At 39.6% G+C, this 14,611-nt stretch overlaps 1 protein-coding gene across 1 annotated transcript; it reads right to left on the reverse strand.

The window, feature by feature from the left end:
- Window positions 1-1,184: 1,184 nt before the first annotated feature.
- LOC149833367 (uncharacterized protein At4g15970-like) lies at window positions 1,185-5,122 on the reverse strand. Its single transcript, XM_090012815.1, has 3 exons — window positions 4,757-5,122; window positions 3,519-3,884; window positions 1,185-2,086 (listed from the first exon to the last, which is right to left on the reverse strand). Exons 1-3 carry the CDS (start codon window positions 4,952-4,954, stop codon window positions 1,598-1,600), a joined length of 1,053 nt encoding a protein of 350 aa, XP_089868941.1. The 5' UTR covers window positions 4,955-5,122; the 3' UTR covers window positions 1,185-1,597.
- Window positions 5,123-14,611: the final 9,489 nt, after the last annotated feature.

Genomic DNA, 14,611 nt, shown 5'->3' on the forward strand with positions numbered 1-14,611 from the left:
ATTGCTAAGTCAGGATTAGGTTCTAAGTGTGTACTCTTCAGGAAAAAAAAGAAAAACAATGCATTAGATTAGGTTCACTAGTAGTTAAATGATTAATTGAATATTGACAAATTTTTAAGGATGTCATGTATAATTTCTAGTTTCTGCATATGTTGGCATACATGAATCCTTTTGATTATCATTTTGATTGTTAATGAAATAGTGTAGGTAAGTTACTTGATGATAAGATTGAATTATTGTGAAATCTTGCATGATTAAATTATTATTGTTGTGATATTTAACTGTGCTAAGTTTATATGCTATGACATGGTATGATTTGAGTATATTGAGAAAGATGTATACTTTATGAATTTGTGTTCTTTCTATGCCTATGTGTAGGGTGTTTTCTTACTGTGGTTGTGGTTAATACTCTTATATTTTAATATTTCAGGTAACGAATAAGTTAGAGGGCGATGACAGGAGACTCGGGGTAGCGTCAAGAGGGTCACATTCCTTTAGGCTTGTTGGAGGAACTAAATGATTTTATTTACTTTATCATTTTTCTTTAGTCTTGTAAAATCTGATATTTGTGACGACTAGTATTTGATTTATTACTATTTAATTGATGGTTTGAATCTATTATTCTAGTCGTTCAAGTGTGTGTTGGTAACTATAACTCATCCAATGTTTGAATCGAATCTAAAAAAGTTTTTGCTATGTTCTTAAAAATCGTGTAAAGAGATTTAAACAAAAATCTTAAAATTTTCAATTTTAAAAATTGAGGTGTTACACTGAAACTCTTTTTGGTTCTGGGGAGTTCCGCCCTCTCCTTTGGAACAGGGGAGGACAGGACACCCCTGGACACCTTTGAAAAGAAAAACCCAAAACTGTGTCCTTGTCCAGCTTTGGACAAGGACAGAAGACAGGACAGAATCAAGTGCCCACAGTGATTGCTTGCATGTTGGTGAACCAGGAACTGTTGTGAAAGGAGACAGGAAAAGATGTCCATACTATCTTCAGCTACTTGGTGAGATTAAAGTGAGAGGAGATTCTACACTTGTTATAACACTTCTACAAGAGAAACAGAACTTGTTATAGTATTTTTTTCTGCACCACATCCAGATATAATTAAAATAGCTCCTAGTCATTTTCATATGCGGCTCAATGTCAGCCCATGATTGAAGATTTTTGAAATGCTCAATGAAGCAAGAAATGGTTGGTGGATTTTTCTTTAATTATGAAAAAAAACTGAAAGAAGTAGTGCCGAATCTGTAACTGCTTTGTTATCAACATTAATTTAAATATGGCACTGATCCACAGGTGACCTTTTGAGTCAGTCATGGTTGTGTTTTAGTCATTATAGACTGGATTTTACCAACTTGTGATAATCTCATGAGTTGTGTAGGTGACATGGAAGTTAAACAAGCTGGGCCACGTGAATGTCCCTCTACTGAACCGTACATGAGATTTTCACTTCATACAGCTCCGAAGGAGATCAAATTCGAATTTGAAGCAACGCGTATCTTGTAATTCAGTGATTCTGATTCCTGTTCATTCCGACCTTCTGTATGCCGTAGAAGTATCATGAGAACACTCTGAAGTTTGTTGTCGTAGATGATCACCAGCCACAAAACTTCGGTGCCCTCCAAGCTAGAGGTCTTGGCCATTTCTCCATTGTTGGCAATGCAGTGAAGTTTCTCCAATCATCAAGGATGAGTCTCAAGTCGCGAAGTTTGTTTTGAAGTCCAATGCAGCAGTTTGCGTGCATTGTGCAGACCTTGTTCATGTCCTTGCTTGGCTCACAGAACCCACCAAATTGAGCAGTATCAAGAAATCTCATCTTCATGCCAATCTCATTAATAAAACTGCCTTTTTTTATGATATTCAACACATCTTGATCATGGAGGTCAGGATATTGTTTCCCTGAGTTGTACCAGAACTCATAGAATCGAATTGTTCGATTGTTGGACTTCACATACTTGAATCCGCCATTGACCCAGTTGTTCATGTCTGTGGAATTGCCCATAAATCTATCACATGCTATTTGAAAATCTGCATCCGGTAGAAATTGTGGGAATGGGTTTCTAAACCACATTATGTCTGCATCCTACATGAGTGAAAAACAAAGTTACACAAGTACTTTTGTTTGCTACAGTATGAATGTGAGATCTGAGCAATGGGATTTGGGGTGGGGCACATGCCTATCCGAGCAATTCAAATGCTGAACATTAGATCCTTGTTTTTCGATGATCTAATGGTGGCAAGAGATACGTGAAGCTCAGATATTCCAGTCGCAAATACAATTCCTCAGATTTGAAGGCTGAGGCATTTGAATGCATCCTCAACCTTTTTATTCGGTTAACTGAGTTCCACATTAATTTCTAAGAAGTCCCTTGGATGGTCATGGCAAAACCCATCAAGTTAGATTATCAATGGTAAAAAAATTTCAAACAAAATACTGAAAAAGGAAAGCTACAGTTGGTTTGGCATTTAAGCAAGGCAAGCTACAGTATTTTTTTTTTGAAAGGCAAGTAAAGCTATAGTTCATGTGGGAATTTTTGTTCAAATACAATGGAAAGATCACTATGAGAGGAATATCCTACTTTATGTGGGGAAATGCAACTCTTCCTGAATGCGTATCCATTTCACATCAACTGTACTTTTGCCTACTTTTATGTGGGCTAAGTGGGCCTCCTTTGAGGATGATGGTGATCATCACTTGAGCTCCATTTGAATGAGCCTCTCATCTGGACTGTCTACCAAGAAACCAATAATCCAGAGGTGCGATGGGACCATTCTTTAACCAAAAGCAGGATGTAGTCAATTGGTTGATGTTATGCATCCAAGGACCAAGATGAGTGGCTCACACTAGGGGTGGCAATTGGATCGGGTTGGCGGGTCGTGTCGGCGGGTTGGCAGGTCAGCATACCTCAATATGAACCCGCCCGTTTATTAAATGGGTCGGCTGTGGCAAACATGAACCCGACCCATTTATTAAACGGGTAACCCGACACGACACGGTTAACCCGTTTAATAAACGGGTCGGGTCGAGTAAACGGGTTGGTGGATCGGGTTCATGTAAACGGGTTGGCAGGCTAATAGGGCACGATTCAATTAAAACACTTTTTTCCCTTTTCTTCTTCTATTGTATTGGTAAATCTGAAAAGGGCGACTTTGATGGGTCATTTTTGGGGGTCGGGTTGGCGGATCGGGTTCGGGTAAATGGGTTGACCCGCCCGCCTAACCCGTTTATTAAACGGGTCAGACGGGTTGGCATACCCCTAATACGAACCCGACCCGTTTAATAAACGGGTTAGGCGGGTTGACCCGTTTACGACACGAACCCGTTTAAGCCAAACCCCAACCCGGCTAAGAAGCGGGTTGGCGGGTCGTGTCAGATTTTGCCACCCCTGGCTCACACCATGGAGCATGCATGAGCATGGTGCTCATGTGACTATAATTTCATTAGATGCCTAATATTTAGTTTCTCAACCCTGCTGAGAGTTTCAGAATTTAAGCTTAAGAGATTGGGAATTTACTGTGAAAACAAAGTCGAAGCCCAATTCCAGAACAGTCCGCAGGAAGCGAATCCTCATCCACATCATTTTCAGGTAATCAGGTGTCATGAAGCGCTTCTCGGCCGAGAAGTCTTTGCCTTTGGTACTGAGGAAGTAGCAGTGTTTATGTATCGATTTGCATCGATCGAGTGCACTTTGATCCAAACAGATGATGACCAAATGGTTTATTAGATCACTAGTTTGTTCTCCAATTTGGAAACTCTCGATAAAAAGATCAATGATTGAACCAGGAGCTGCCCATGCTTTGTTCAATGTGGTTAAGATGATTGTTTTGTTCTTCATTGATGCTCTGCTCAAAACTGTTTCCAAAGTTTTGTCTTGGTTGTCCTGTTCACCATATCGTAGAAGTTCAATCTTTGTAACAAACTCTTGCGAACAGTCACTTTCAATGCCACAAATCTCTACGCATGAAAACTTCAGCAAGGGAAAATCTCGCAATAGTTTGAATATTCTAGTTTTTCTAGAGAAAATACCAAAATGTATAACATGTAAAAATCACATCAAATATACATCTACTAAAACACAAATCTTACAAAAACATTAATTTTTTATTGCGTTAACATCACAATAAAAAAAAGATATGTTCAAGGTAGGATTTGTGACATAACATGGAAATGCAACTATAAATGACAAGGATGACTGAGGTGGCCTTTCAGCTGTAACCAAACAACACAACCGGAATTACCAACAAGCATCAAAATGGTGGAACAAATATTGGACTGTACTGCAGTTTACAAATTACAACAAAGAAAAAAAAATCACCGCTACTCAACCACAAATTATAAGGAAAAGTATTACAGAATGTAAGGAGAAATATAAAATATAATGCAAGCAGGTATTGTATTAGATCAGAATGACTTACAGATAATTGGTTATAGAGAACACAAAAAAGAATAGAAATTTATTGGAAGAAAAGACAGAAAAGAGCTATGAATTCCCCATTAATGATTTCAAGAAAAAATTGTAAACAAGTAAACATCAGAATGAAAAAAAATGGTGACAAAATTTATTTGTAAGAGAGAAAACAACCATGAATATTCCCTACTAATGGTTTCAAGAAAAATTATAAAGTAAAGACCAGAATGCGAAAAAAAAAAACTTGGTGGCAAAATTTATTGTAAGAAAAGAGATAAGATGACCACGAATTCCCCATTAATGGTTTAAAAAAAATGATAAACAAGATGAGAATGAAAACTCACTGTTTGAGATCCCCAAGGCCATGGAGATTCAGTTATTCCAAGGTTGAAGTTAAATTTCCAACCTGAAGTGGCCTGCAAGGTGCCAACTCTTGGGAGGTAGAAGCTGAAGAAGAACAAGAAGCCTGAAACCATCATGATCAGAGTGGAAAAGCTGAACAAATATGAGTTGCAGATCTTCTTTACAGCCTGAATAGTCATCTTGCTTCCCAATGAATTTGATGAGAAGGGTGTGTTAGAGACCTCTTTGTTGGTGTGGAACCTCCATTTGGTTGAATTCTTTCAAACTTTTTATGATATTGATATCTTTCTTGATATAGGAAATCTGCATTTAACTGATTTCCACCGGTGCCTCTGAATTTGGTGAGAACCCCACAGTGTGCATCGTGTGAGCTCTCTCTAGGTGTGGGAAAGCTCTATTCAATTGATTAATTTTCTATTGGTAGCTTTTTTCACTTACATAATTAAGAATGCAGGCCTTGCTGGAAAGATGGAATGAAGGGGGGCTGGGAATATCTGCAAAATGGTTGGCCACGGTAGTGCATTTTTAAAAGGGAAAAGTAGTGGGGCTGAGTGGAGTAGCCAAAATGGTTGGCCACGGTACTGCCTTTTGAACTAAAATGACCACCGTGTCCCAAACAATCTTATCACATGGTGGTGGTGTTAAAGATCTGGACGTTATTTGAACTCCCCCGTATCTCTGGCCTCCAATGGGAGTTTTAAGGAAAATGTTTTTACTGAATCTGAGAAAAACCCGTAGAGTACCTAGTGATTAAGCCATCAAGTTTAGGCTTCCATGTGTAAATAAATTCATGCACCTCTTATGCCGCCCAGCAAGCCGTAGTAGGGCTCAGAAAAATGAAAACCTACTCAATGAGCACAGTGCTAAATGAAGCATGATATTGAATTTTCTGTGTTTTTTTTTAGAAATTCTGAGGTTTTATCATGTTTAATACACCATAAGGTTTCATTTTGGACACTGTGAAAATCAATGACTCGCAATTCATGAAAGTAAAGGTGGTTTAAAATGGTATAAAAGACTATTTGAGTCAACTTTAACACATGAAAATAATAACTTGAATATGCTAAACATGATCTAATGGTTAGATTTTGTTTCTGGAGCTTAGATCTATGTAAATCAAATGTGTACCACCATAAAAATGTCTATATATATATATATATATATATATATATATATATATATATATATATATATATATATATATATATATATATATATATATATATATATTATAAGAGCAGAAGCAGAGATAATGGGTGCACTTTTCTTAAAAAGACATTGTTACCATATGTTGTATAGTGTAATTTTTTTTTTGAGCGAAACGGTAAACTCAAGTTTTATTAATATGTTGTATAGTGCAATGAAAATTTTGTTTGCCCATTCCTATAGAGTCTTTCAAAAAAAAAAACTGCTACTTACGTGGCATCTTGTACATTTTTCTAAAGCCACATTAGTCATAAATTACTTACCCAAAACTCTCTCTCTCTCTCTCTCTCTCAACCCTTACCCTATCGCCTCTTCTCCAACCCCGGCCCCTTCCTCTCCCCCTTTCCCCCGCCTCTGATCGACAAAGACTGTCGAACGTCGACCGTTCACGCTCGTCCTCCTCCTCTGGTTCCAGACCGTCGGTGACTTCCTTCCCCACCATCGCCGAGCTCCTTCCCCACCCGCATTAGGTGAGTCAGATTCACAATCAAGGAGGAATACCATTGTTTCAGCCCTTCCACTCTCCCTCTCTTCTCCCGCGGCAGAGCACAGTGGTGCCCTCCCTGACGACGGAGCTCCCCATCTTCCTCTCTTCTCTCACGGCAGAGCACAGTGTTGCCTCCATCTCCCTCCGCACACTGGTAAAGGCTCAAGCCTGAGCCGAGTTTTGTCGGAGGAGCAGAGCACAGTCGGAGTCCCCAGTCTCTCTCTCGCAGGTATGCCTCCCTCTCTCGAGCTCCCCTCTCTTTCCCTCTCTGCATCCCCAGCACCAGAAGAAAAGGATGCAGAGATGGAGGCTTTGATTGCTTGTAGTATTTGTGTTCTGTTCGGTTGGTCGTCTTCTTCAATGGAGCTTCTTCCCTCTCTTCGACTAGGCTTAATGTGTGATTCCTTCTACCCGATGACGGATCAATCGTCTGAGCGTCTATCGGCGTTCTTCCATGACAATCAGAGCATCTGCCTTCAGAATTAGGACATTGGGCTACATTGTTTCCTTTCATGGTTTGTTGTTAGCACTAGTCCCTGATTTGCCCCATCTCTCTCTCTCTCTCTCTCTCTCTCTGTGTTTCAGAGATTCGTTGGCTCCACCATCGACACTCTTCTTCATCTGGATGTTCGTGGTTTCGTTATGTGTCCCTCATTGAGCTTTTTCTGGGGGCTTGCTTCTGATCTCCCGTTGAGGGTCAACCAGTGAGCCCTCCATTTCTTTAAGGAGGTTGTAAATGACTGGGGGTGTAGCCTTTGTGCTACGTCGGTGGGGATTTAATGTTGTTCTGCCTTTTAGACTCAAATATCTGTTATTCTCTAAGCTTTCAGAGATCCTTCGATCTTGCTTAGATGCGGGCTCCTTTCATATTTTGGACGTCAAGCATTTTATACGAGCAGAAGCCTGCTCTACTAAGGCGATGCTTGTTCCGCCTTTCTTTGTCTGTGAGCTTCCAAAATGAGTTGTTGATCGGGGATGGCAGTAGTTCCCATCTCCTTGGCAAAGCTCCTTCCACGATGTTTGCTTCAGATCTCAGTTGAGTCATGCCAGGCCAGGGGATTGGTGATGTGCTGCTTGTTTCTCTCTAAACTTTCAGAAACACCTTGATTGTTATAAGTGTGGCTCATCTTTTCTCTCTCGTCGTCACCCAGTCTAGAAGTAAAGGCGATCAAGCACCTCTCATCCTTATTCGTTGGGGAAGACTCTTGTCACTCAAGTTTTTTTCTGGGCTAGAGTGTCATCCTGCAAGTTGGAATTCTAAACGGCCTCCTCGGTAATTATCCTTCTCGCTGTGGGTGCAGATTGGTGATCTTTAGAAGCCGGCGAATTCATTCCATGCAATCAAGATTGGGTCTATCTAGGGTCTTGGTTCGACTGCAACACATCGGGTTTTCTTTTCCATTGTTTGCTTTGGTTATGCCAGCCCCATCTCTGGCATATGATGGCATCTCCCAGCCGTCGAGAGTTCTGCCAGGGGTGGGCCCCAAAAAATTTGGCTCTGCCAACAGTGTTTTTTCTCCTGGAGATCTGTCGCTCATTATTTCTCCTGCATGGAGCTCGGTGTCTGATTCTTATTATGCCAATTTTTTAGGCGGGTTGGTGGCGTGGTTGGGTAGGCATGCTCGTGGGGCGCAAATGATGTTTTTGCCCTCATTGTTGTTGAAAGTTCTATCAGGGGTGGGCTCACAAAAATCTGGCCCTGCTAGCAATGTTTTTTCTCCTAGAGTTCAGTTGCTCATTATTTCTCATGCTCGAGGCCTGGTGTCTGCTTCTATTTGTGCTTCTTACCGTAACAACTTGAAGGTGCGGTTGAGTACGCTTGTGGGTGGTGGGCAAAAGACGATTTTGCCATCGTCCCTTATTATTTTCCCCTCAAGACGTTTTGATTATTTGGTTATCAACCTTATCACGTTTAATGCCAGAACCAACCTAGCAATCAGATGCATGGTGCTTGGCTTCTCGGTTCTGCATCCTCTTCCTTTATTGCCTTATGTCTCTGAGGTTTTTTCATTTGCCCCGAATTTTGGTCTTCTGTCAAATGGTGTTTCATTCGGTAGTCCATCGTAGGGTCAGGATAGCCACTTGTTTATGCCTTTGCTTCGGCAGTGTCCCAGTATGCAACCCCTGGGTGTTGGGGTTGTCGATGCAGCTAAGTTGCTGAATATCTCTCTCTCCTCATCGCAGTTGCTAGCTATAGCAGCTGGCATGGATTCTACGATTTCAACTATCTCTGCTATTATTGGGGATTCCCTTTGCCACTCCGGTGGAGCAAACTGCGAGCAGATGGGCATTTTTAACAGTCACTCGAGGTTGTATGTTTGTGTTGGGGGTGTTTGACAAATCATAAATAGTCAATGAAGAAGGAGGAGACCTTTCTTAATTGTTTCAGCTACCGATACAAGGTCTCCAAGACGGTCGTCTCGGTCCTATCAGCCCTAGGGTTTTTTCAGATTTTGTGTCGTGAAGACTGTTTGTTGGAATATTAGGGGGCTGAATTGTCCCACGAAACACCTATTTTTGGCTATTTGGGTTAGAGAGGAGAAGCCTGACCTGATTGCTTTATGTGAAACTAAAATGAAGGTCATCCCGCTCGTGATCACCTCTAACATTTGGCGGTGAGCTGATTATTTCTTTAAGCCCGCAGTCAACCATGTCGAAGATATCCTTATCTTGGGGGAAGCAGTCTTTAAATTTATCTCAGTTGGACGTGGGTCTTTTCTCTCTATCTGTTGTTTTCAATTTGCATGCAGTTGGTAGAAGGGTAATAGTTTCTGTTGTTTATGGCCCTAATCTCATCGTCATGAGACTCGCGCTCTAGGATGATTTAGATAGGGTTATCATTTCTAGCGCGGAATGTCACCTTCTTATGGGAGATTTCAATTGTTTGCTATATATTCATGACTCTAATAACCTCGTCATTCCTAATCCCTCTATGCGAGGTTTTTAAGCCTTTGTTCATTGTCATCTCCTATACCCTATCCCTCTAATCGGGGAGTGTTTCTCTTGGTGGAATAGGTGGTCTCACCCGTGCTGTAAGGTTCTTGACAGGGTCTTTGTCACTCCTAATTTACTGGACCTTATTCCTGATGTTAAGGGTGTGCTACTTGCTCCCTCAATCTCGAACCATAAGCAGATCATCACTCATTGGGGGGATGACTTTAAATCCACCAGGAGCTTTTCGTTTAAAGAATGGTGGTTTCAGGAGCCAAATTTTCCCATGGTTATTGCTAATTCTTGGAATAATCCTTCTGATGAGCATTGGGCGGCTCTCTGGGTTCAAAAGAGGCTTTCTCGTCTAGCTAAGGATATCAAGGCATGGCTTCATAGTCGTAATATGGAGAAATTTCAGCAAATGGCTGCATGGGATCATGAGATTTTTGCGTTGTATCAGTCTATGTCTTCCCTCGACTCTCTTTCTGATTTGCAACTTTTCAGTTTCCAGGTCAGGTCCTTAGAGTTAACTATGCTTTTGAAAAGCTAGAGGGTCAAGGAGGAAATTCATTGGAAGCAGAGGTCTAGGGTGAAATGGCTTGCGACTAGTGATGGCAACACTAAATTTGTTTGCTCATATGCTTCCCATCGCCATAGAAGGAAGGTTGTCCCTTCAATCTTCATTGGGAGTGTTCCCTATCTTAATTAGTCTGACAGTAACACTATATTTTAAAGCTTTATATTTTGCTTCATTCGCTGCAGATGGTGTCATTGGTAATGTCTTAGTTGGGTCGATTTAGCATGAGCAAGCCAGATCTATGCAAAGAAGGTTCTCTGAAGATGAGATTTTTAGGGCCATTAAGGATCTGTCGGGTTGAAAAGTGTCTGGTATTGACGGGTTTCATGTCAACTTTTTTAGAATTTTTTGGGACTGTGTTAAGTCAGACGTGGTGAGCATGTTTGACGAGTTCCATCGTAACTCCAGACTGCCTTATCATTTTCACTTAGCTATTATTTTACTTATTCCAAAAGAGGATGAGGCCACTGATATTTCTCGGTTCCGCCCGACCTCGATTATGAGTATTCCCTATCGGATGTTTGCCAAGATTTTGGCGAATAAGCTAAAATTGGTGGCTCACCAGATTTTTTCAAACTCTCAATTCACCTTCATCCTTAATAAGAAGGTCCATCACTCATTCATCATGGCGTCCAAGGTTGTTCATTCCTTGCAGCATAGCGATCAGCCTTATTTTGTCCTTAAATTAGATTTTCATAAAGCTTTTGATTACGTGCATTGACCCTTCTTATTTCATATGTTATCAAATTTCGGGATTGGTCATCGTTTTTCTGGCTGGGTGAGAGAGCTGGTCTCAAATGCCTAGGCCATGTTAAATATCAATGGTGTTAGAGGAGACTAGTTCAAGCTGGGGCTGGGGCTGGGTCTGCGGTAAGGGTATCCTCTCTCGCCTTTGTTGTTCAATGCGGTTGTTGAGGGTCTTGTGGTCTTGCTTAAGCGGGTTGCGGCATCGCGATTCATTGATCCTTTGCAGGTTCAGGACTTCCCAGGTCATATTCTTACTTATGCTGATGATATGTTCATTTTTTATCATGCAAATGTTCAATAGATGCTTAGGTTCAAGTTTATCCTTCAGTTCTTCCTCTCTCTATCTAGGCTTTCTCTGAATAAGAACAAATGCTCTCTTATTATGTTCAATGTTCAGTCCACTATGCTTGTAGTTGGGAGGAGGATTTTTAATTGCATTATTTCTGAGTTGCCTATAATTACCTGGGCTTACCATTACAAGTGAATCGCCTCTCTTTTGTTGCATGGGCTTCGATGCTTCAAAAAGTGAAGCGCAAATTACTATCGTGGCAGTCGTCTTATCTCTCCATTGCTAGTCGTCTGACTTTAGTCAGACATATTCTTTTCACTATTTCAAAATTTTTCATGTCTATGTTTGTGATGTCTGTGGGAGTGGAAAAGCAGCTGACGCGCTTGCTGGCAGGTTTTCTTTGGTCTAGGTGTCAACTCAAAGGTAAACGTCACTTGTTTGGTTGGCGTTCGGTGGTCTTACCTCATCCTGGATGGCTTGGGTGTTCTTGCACCCAGACTACGGAGCATTGTTCTTGTTGCCAAGCAATATTGGTTGGCCCACCAACCAAATAACCCTTGTGCTTGTTTGCTTCTTGCTAAATATGGGGCTCCTGCTCTTATCCTGGTTCACCTGGGAACCCGGGGTTTGACGTTCTCGCATTTACGTAAATCATGGTTGAGGGCTTTAGCCTTCTTCATAGACCATTTTGAGGACTCCAGAAATTGTGGTCAGTGGTTGCACTGGGTGCTTGCGCCAAGCAGGGAGTTTCTCACCTCCAAAGTCTATAGATCGTTGCTCCCCCCGGAGGCTGATTGGTTTCTCAAGAGTGTGCTTTGGGCGAAGGGTCCTTCTCCCCATTCTCGGCTCCCGACTTGGTTAATTTTGCATGATAGGATTCAGACCCACAATAATTTAAAGAAGTGGGGCCTTCAGCTCCTGAGTTGGTGTGTGCTTTGTCAAACTGCGAAAGAATCTACGTTTCACTTGTTCTTGTTTTGCCCAATATTTATGAAACTCTTTACTAGGACCTTGAGGCATCCATAAGTGTTTGTTAAGGAGGAGTCCCTTGCGCTTGATCTGATTTTGAGCCCAGTTTGTATTAGGCATAGCACGAGGTGGAGGTTGATTTGGCAGACATGGTTGCTTACCTCTTGGTAGTTTGTTTGGATGGCGCGCAACGCTGCTCATTTTTGTCAAATTTTGGTTAACATTCATAATCTGGTGTATAAAATCTTGGTGGATGTTTATGTGATCCTAAGTATGTATCTTAGTGATCTTTCACTCCCTCCTGATAACGCTCCCCTTCTTTTGCTGCCCTCTGGCCAGTGGCTTCTGCGTGAGCCCGTTTTGTCAGTCTGATGTTTTTTTTCTCTTCTGCTTTCTTTTATTTGTTTTGGCTTTTGCTCTTGTTCAGTTCATGGGTTCAACATTTTGTTGATCTTCATCAGTGGTAATGTTGTATTTCTTTCGGCTCTCTCTACAACCCGCTTATTTTCTTTCACTACAAGAAATATGTGGTTTAGTGACAGGCCTAATCCATCGCTAATCCATCATAAATCCATCGCTAAAAAGTTTAGGGACAAACTAGCGATGGATTAGCGATAGATAACTTTTATTGCAATTTCCTAGTCGCTAATTAGTGACGGAATATATCTATCACTACTTTTGTCACTAATTTATGATGAATTAGCGAATGCCATGATCCATTGTGAAGTCATTGCTAATCTGCAGAGATTTGGTTTTGCGACAAATATGCATCTGTCGCTAATTTTGTCGCTATTGTAGCGACAGATTTGCGATGGATTATAATCCATCGCAAAACATCAGCCGATTCAGTTTTATGATGGATAAATATCCATCCCTAATCTGTCGCTAAATTAGAGGCCAATACTAATTAGCGACGGATATTATCCATCGCTAATCCGTCACAAAAAATAACAAAAAAAAAGTTTGAAATATAAATATCGAGAAAAAATTTCTTGTTATATAATTTATATATCCTGTATATAAAAATAAAATACACATAAAAAATACATATACAAAGCAGCTGAAACAATTTATCGATCCACTATAATCCTTGCCAAGTTCTAATTATTTATAAGTGAACATTTACAAAGAATTTTTTTTGAAACAACAAGAAGGTACAACAAATTCAATACATGAATCTAATCATCGCCAAGTTTTTAAGCATCATCTTCTTCATTGTCTCGATATGTCCCTTCATCCATGCCTCCATCAGCTCCTCTACGTTAATTATCTTCAGCATCCTACAAGAGAAAAGAAAGGTTAGTATTGATAAACAAAATATAATGAAATAATTTATATGCAATGCACCTAATCTAAGGCAATCAAAGTAACATGAATGAATTACACATAGACTAGCTAGCAATAAAGTGAAGGACATTAACAAAATTCAGATATATGTTTTAAGGCTCACAGAAAAAAAATCATAGTGATTCAATCATGTAGATATGTGTTCTAAGGTTGTCAAAAAAATATCATAGTGATTCAAGCATGCATATATGTGTTATAAGGCTGTCAAATAAATGTCTTTTGTATCACAATCATGCTTATATATGTTCTAATGTTGTCAAAAAACTTTCATAGTAATTCAATTATGCATATATGTGTTCTAATGTTGTCAAAAAACTCTCATAGTGCTTCAAGCATGCATATATGTGTTCAAAGGTTGTCAAAAACTTTCATAGTGATGAAATCATGCTTATATATGTGTTATAAGGCAGTCAAAAAACTTTCGTAGTGATGGAATCATGCTTATATGTGTTCTAATATTGTCAAAAAACTTTCATAGTGATTCAATCATGCATATATGTGTTATAAAGCAATAAAAAACTTTCATATTGATGAAATCATGCTTATATGTGTTTTAATGTTGTCAAAAAACTCTCATAGTGCTTCAAGCATGCATATTTGTATTCTAAGGTTGTCAAAACCTTTCATAGTGATGAAATCATGCTTATATTTATTCTAATATTGTCAAAAAACTCTCATAGTGCTTCAAGCATGCATATGTGTTCAAAGGTTGTCAAAATCTTTTATAGTAAAACTTTTATAGTGATTCAATCATGCATATATGTGTTATAAGGCAGTCAAAAACTTTCATAGTGATGAAATCATGCTTATATGTGTTCTAATGTTGTCAAAAAACTCTCATAGTGCTTCAAGCATGCATATTTGTGTTCTAAGGTTGTCAAAAACTTTCATAGTGATGAAATCATGCTTATATGTGTTCTAATGTTGTCAAAAAACTCTCATAGTGATTCAATCATGCATGTATATGTTCAAAGGTTGTCAAAAAACTTTCATAGTGATTCAATCATGCATACATGTGTTCTAATGTTGTCAAAAAACTTTCATAGTGATTCAATCATGCATATATGTGTTATAAGGCAGTTAAAAACTTTCATAGTGATGAAATCATGCTTATATATGTTTTAATATTGTCAAAAAACTCTCATTGTGCTTCAAGCATGCATATATGTGTTCAAAGGTTGTCAAAAACTTTCATAGTGATGAAATCATGCATATATGTGTTATAAGGTAGTAAAAAAACTTTCATAGTGATGGAATCATGCTTATATGTATTCTAATGTTGT

This window comes from Nuphar pumila, chromosome 7 (genome assembly GCF_984573655.1).
Source record: "Nuphar pumila chromosome 7, dmNupPumi1.hap1.1, whole genome shotgun sequence".
Lineage (NCBI taxonomy): Eukaryota > Viridiplantae > Streptophyta > Magnoliopsida > Nymphaeales > Nymphaeaceae > Nuphar > Nuphar pumila.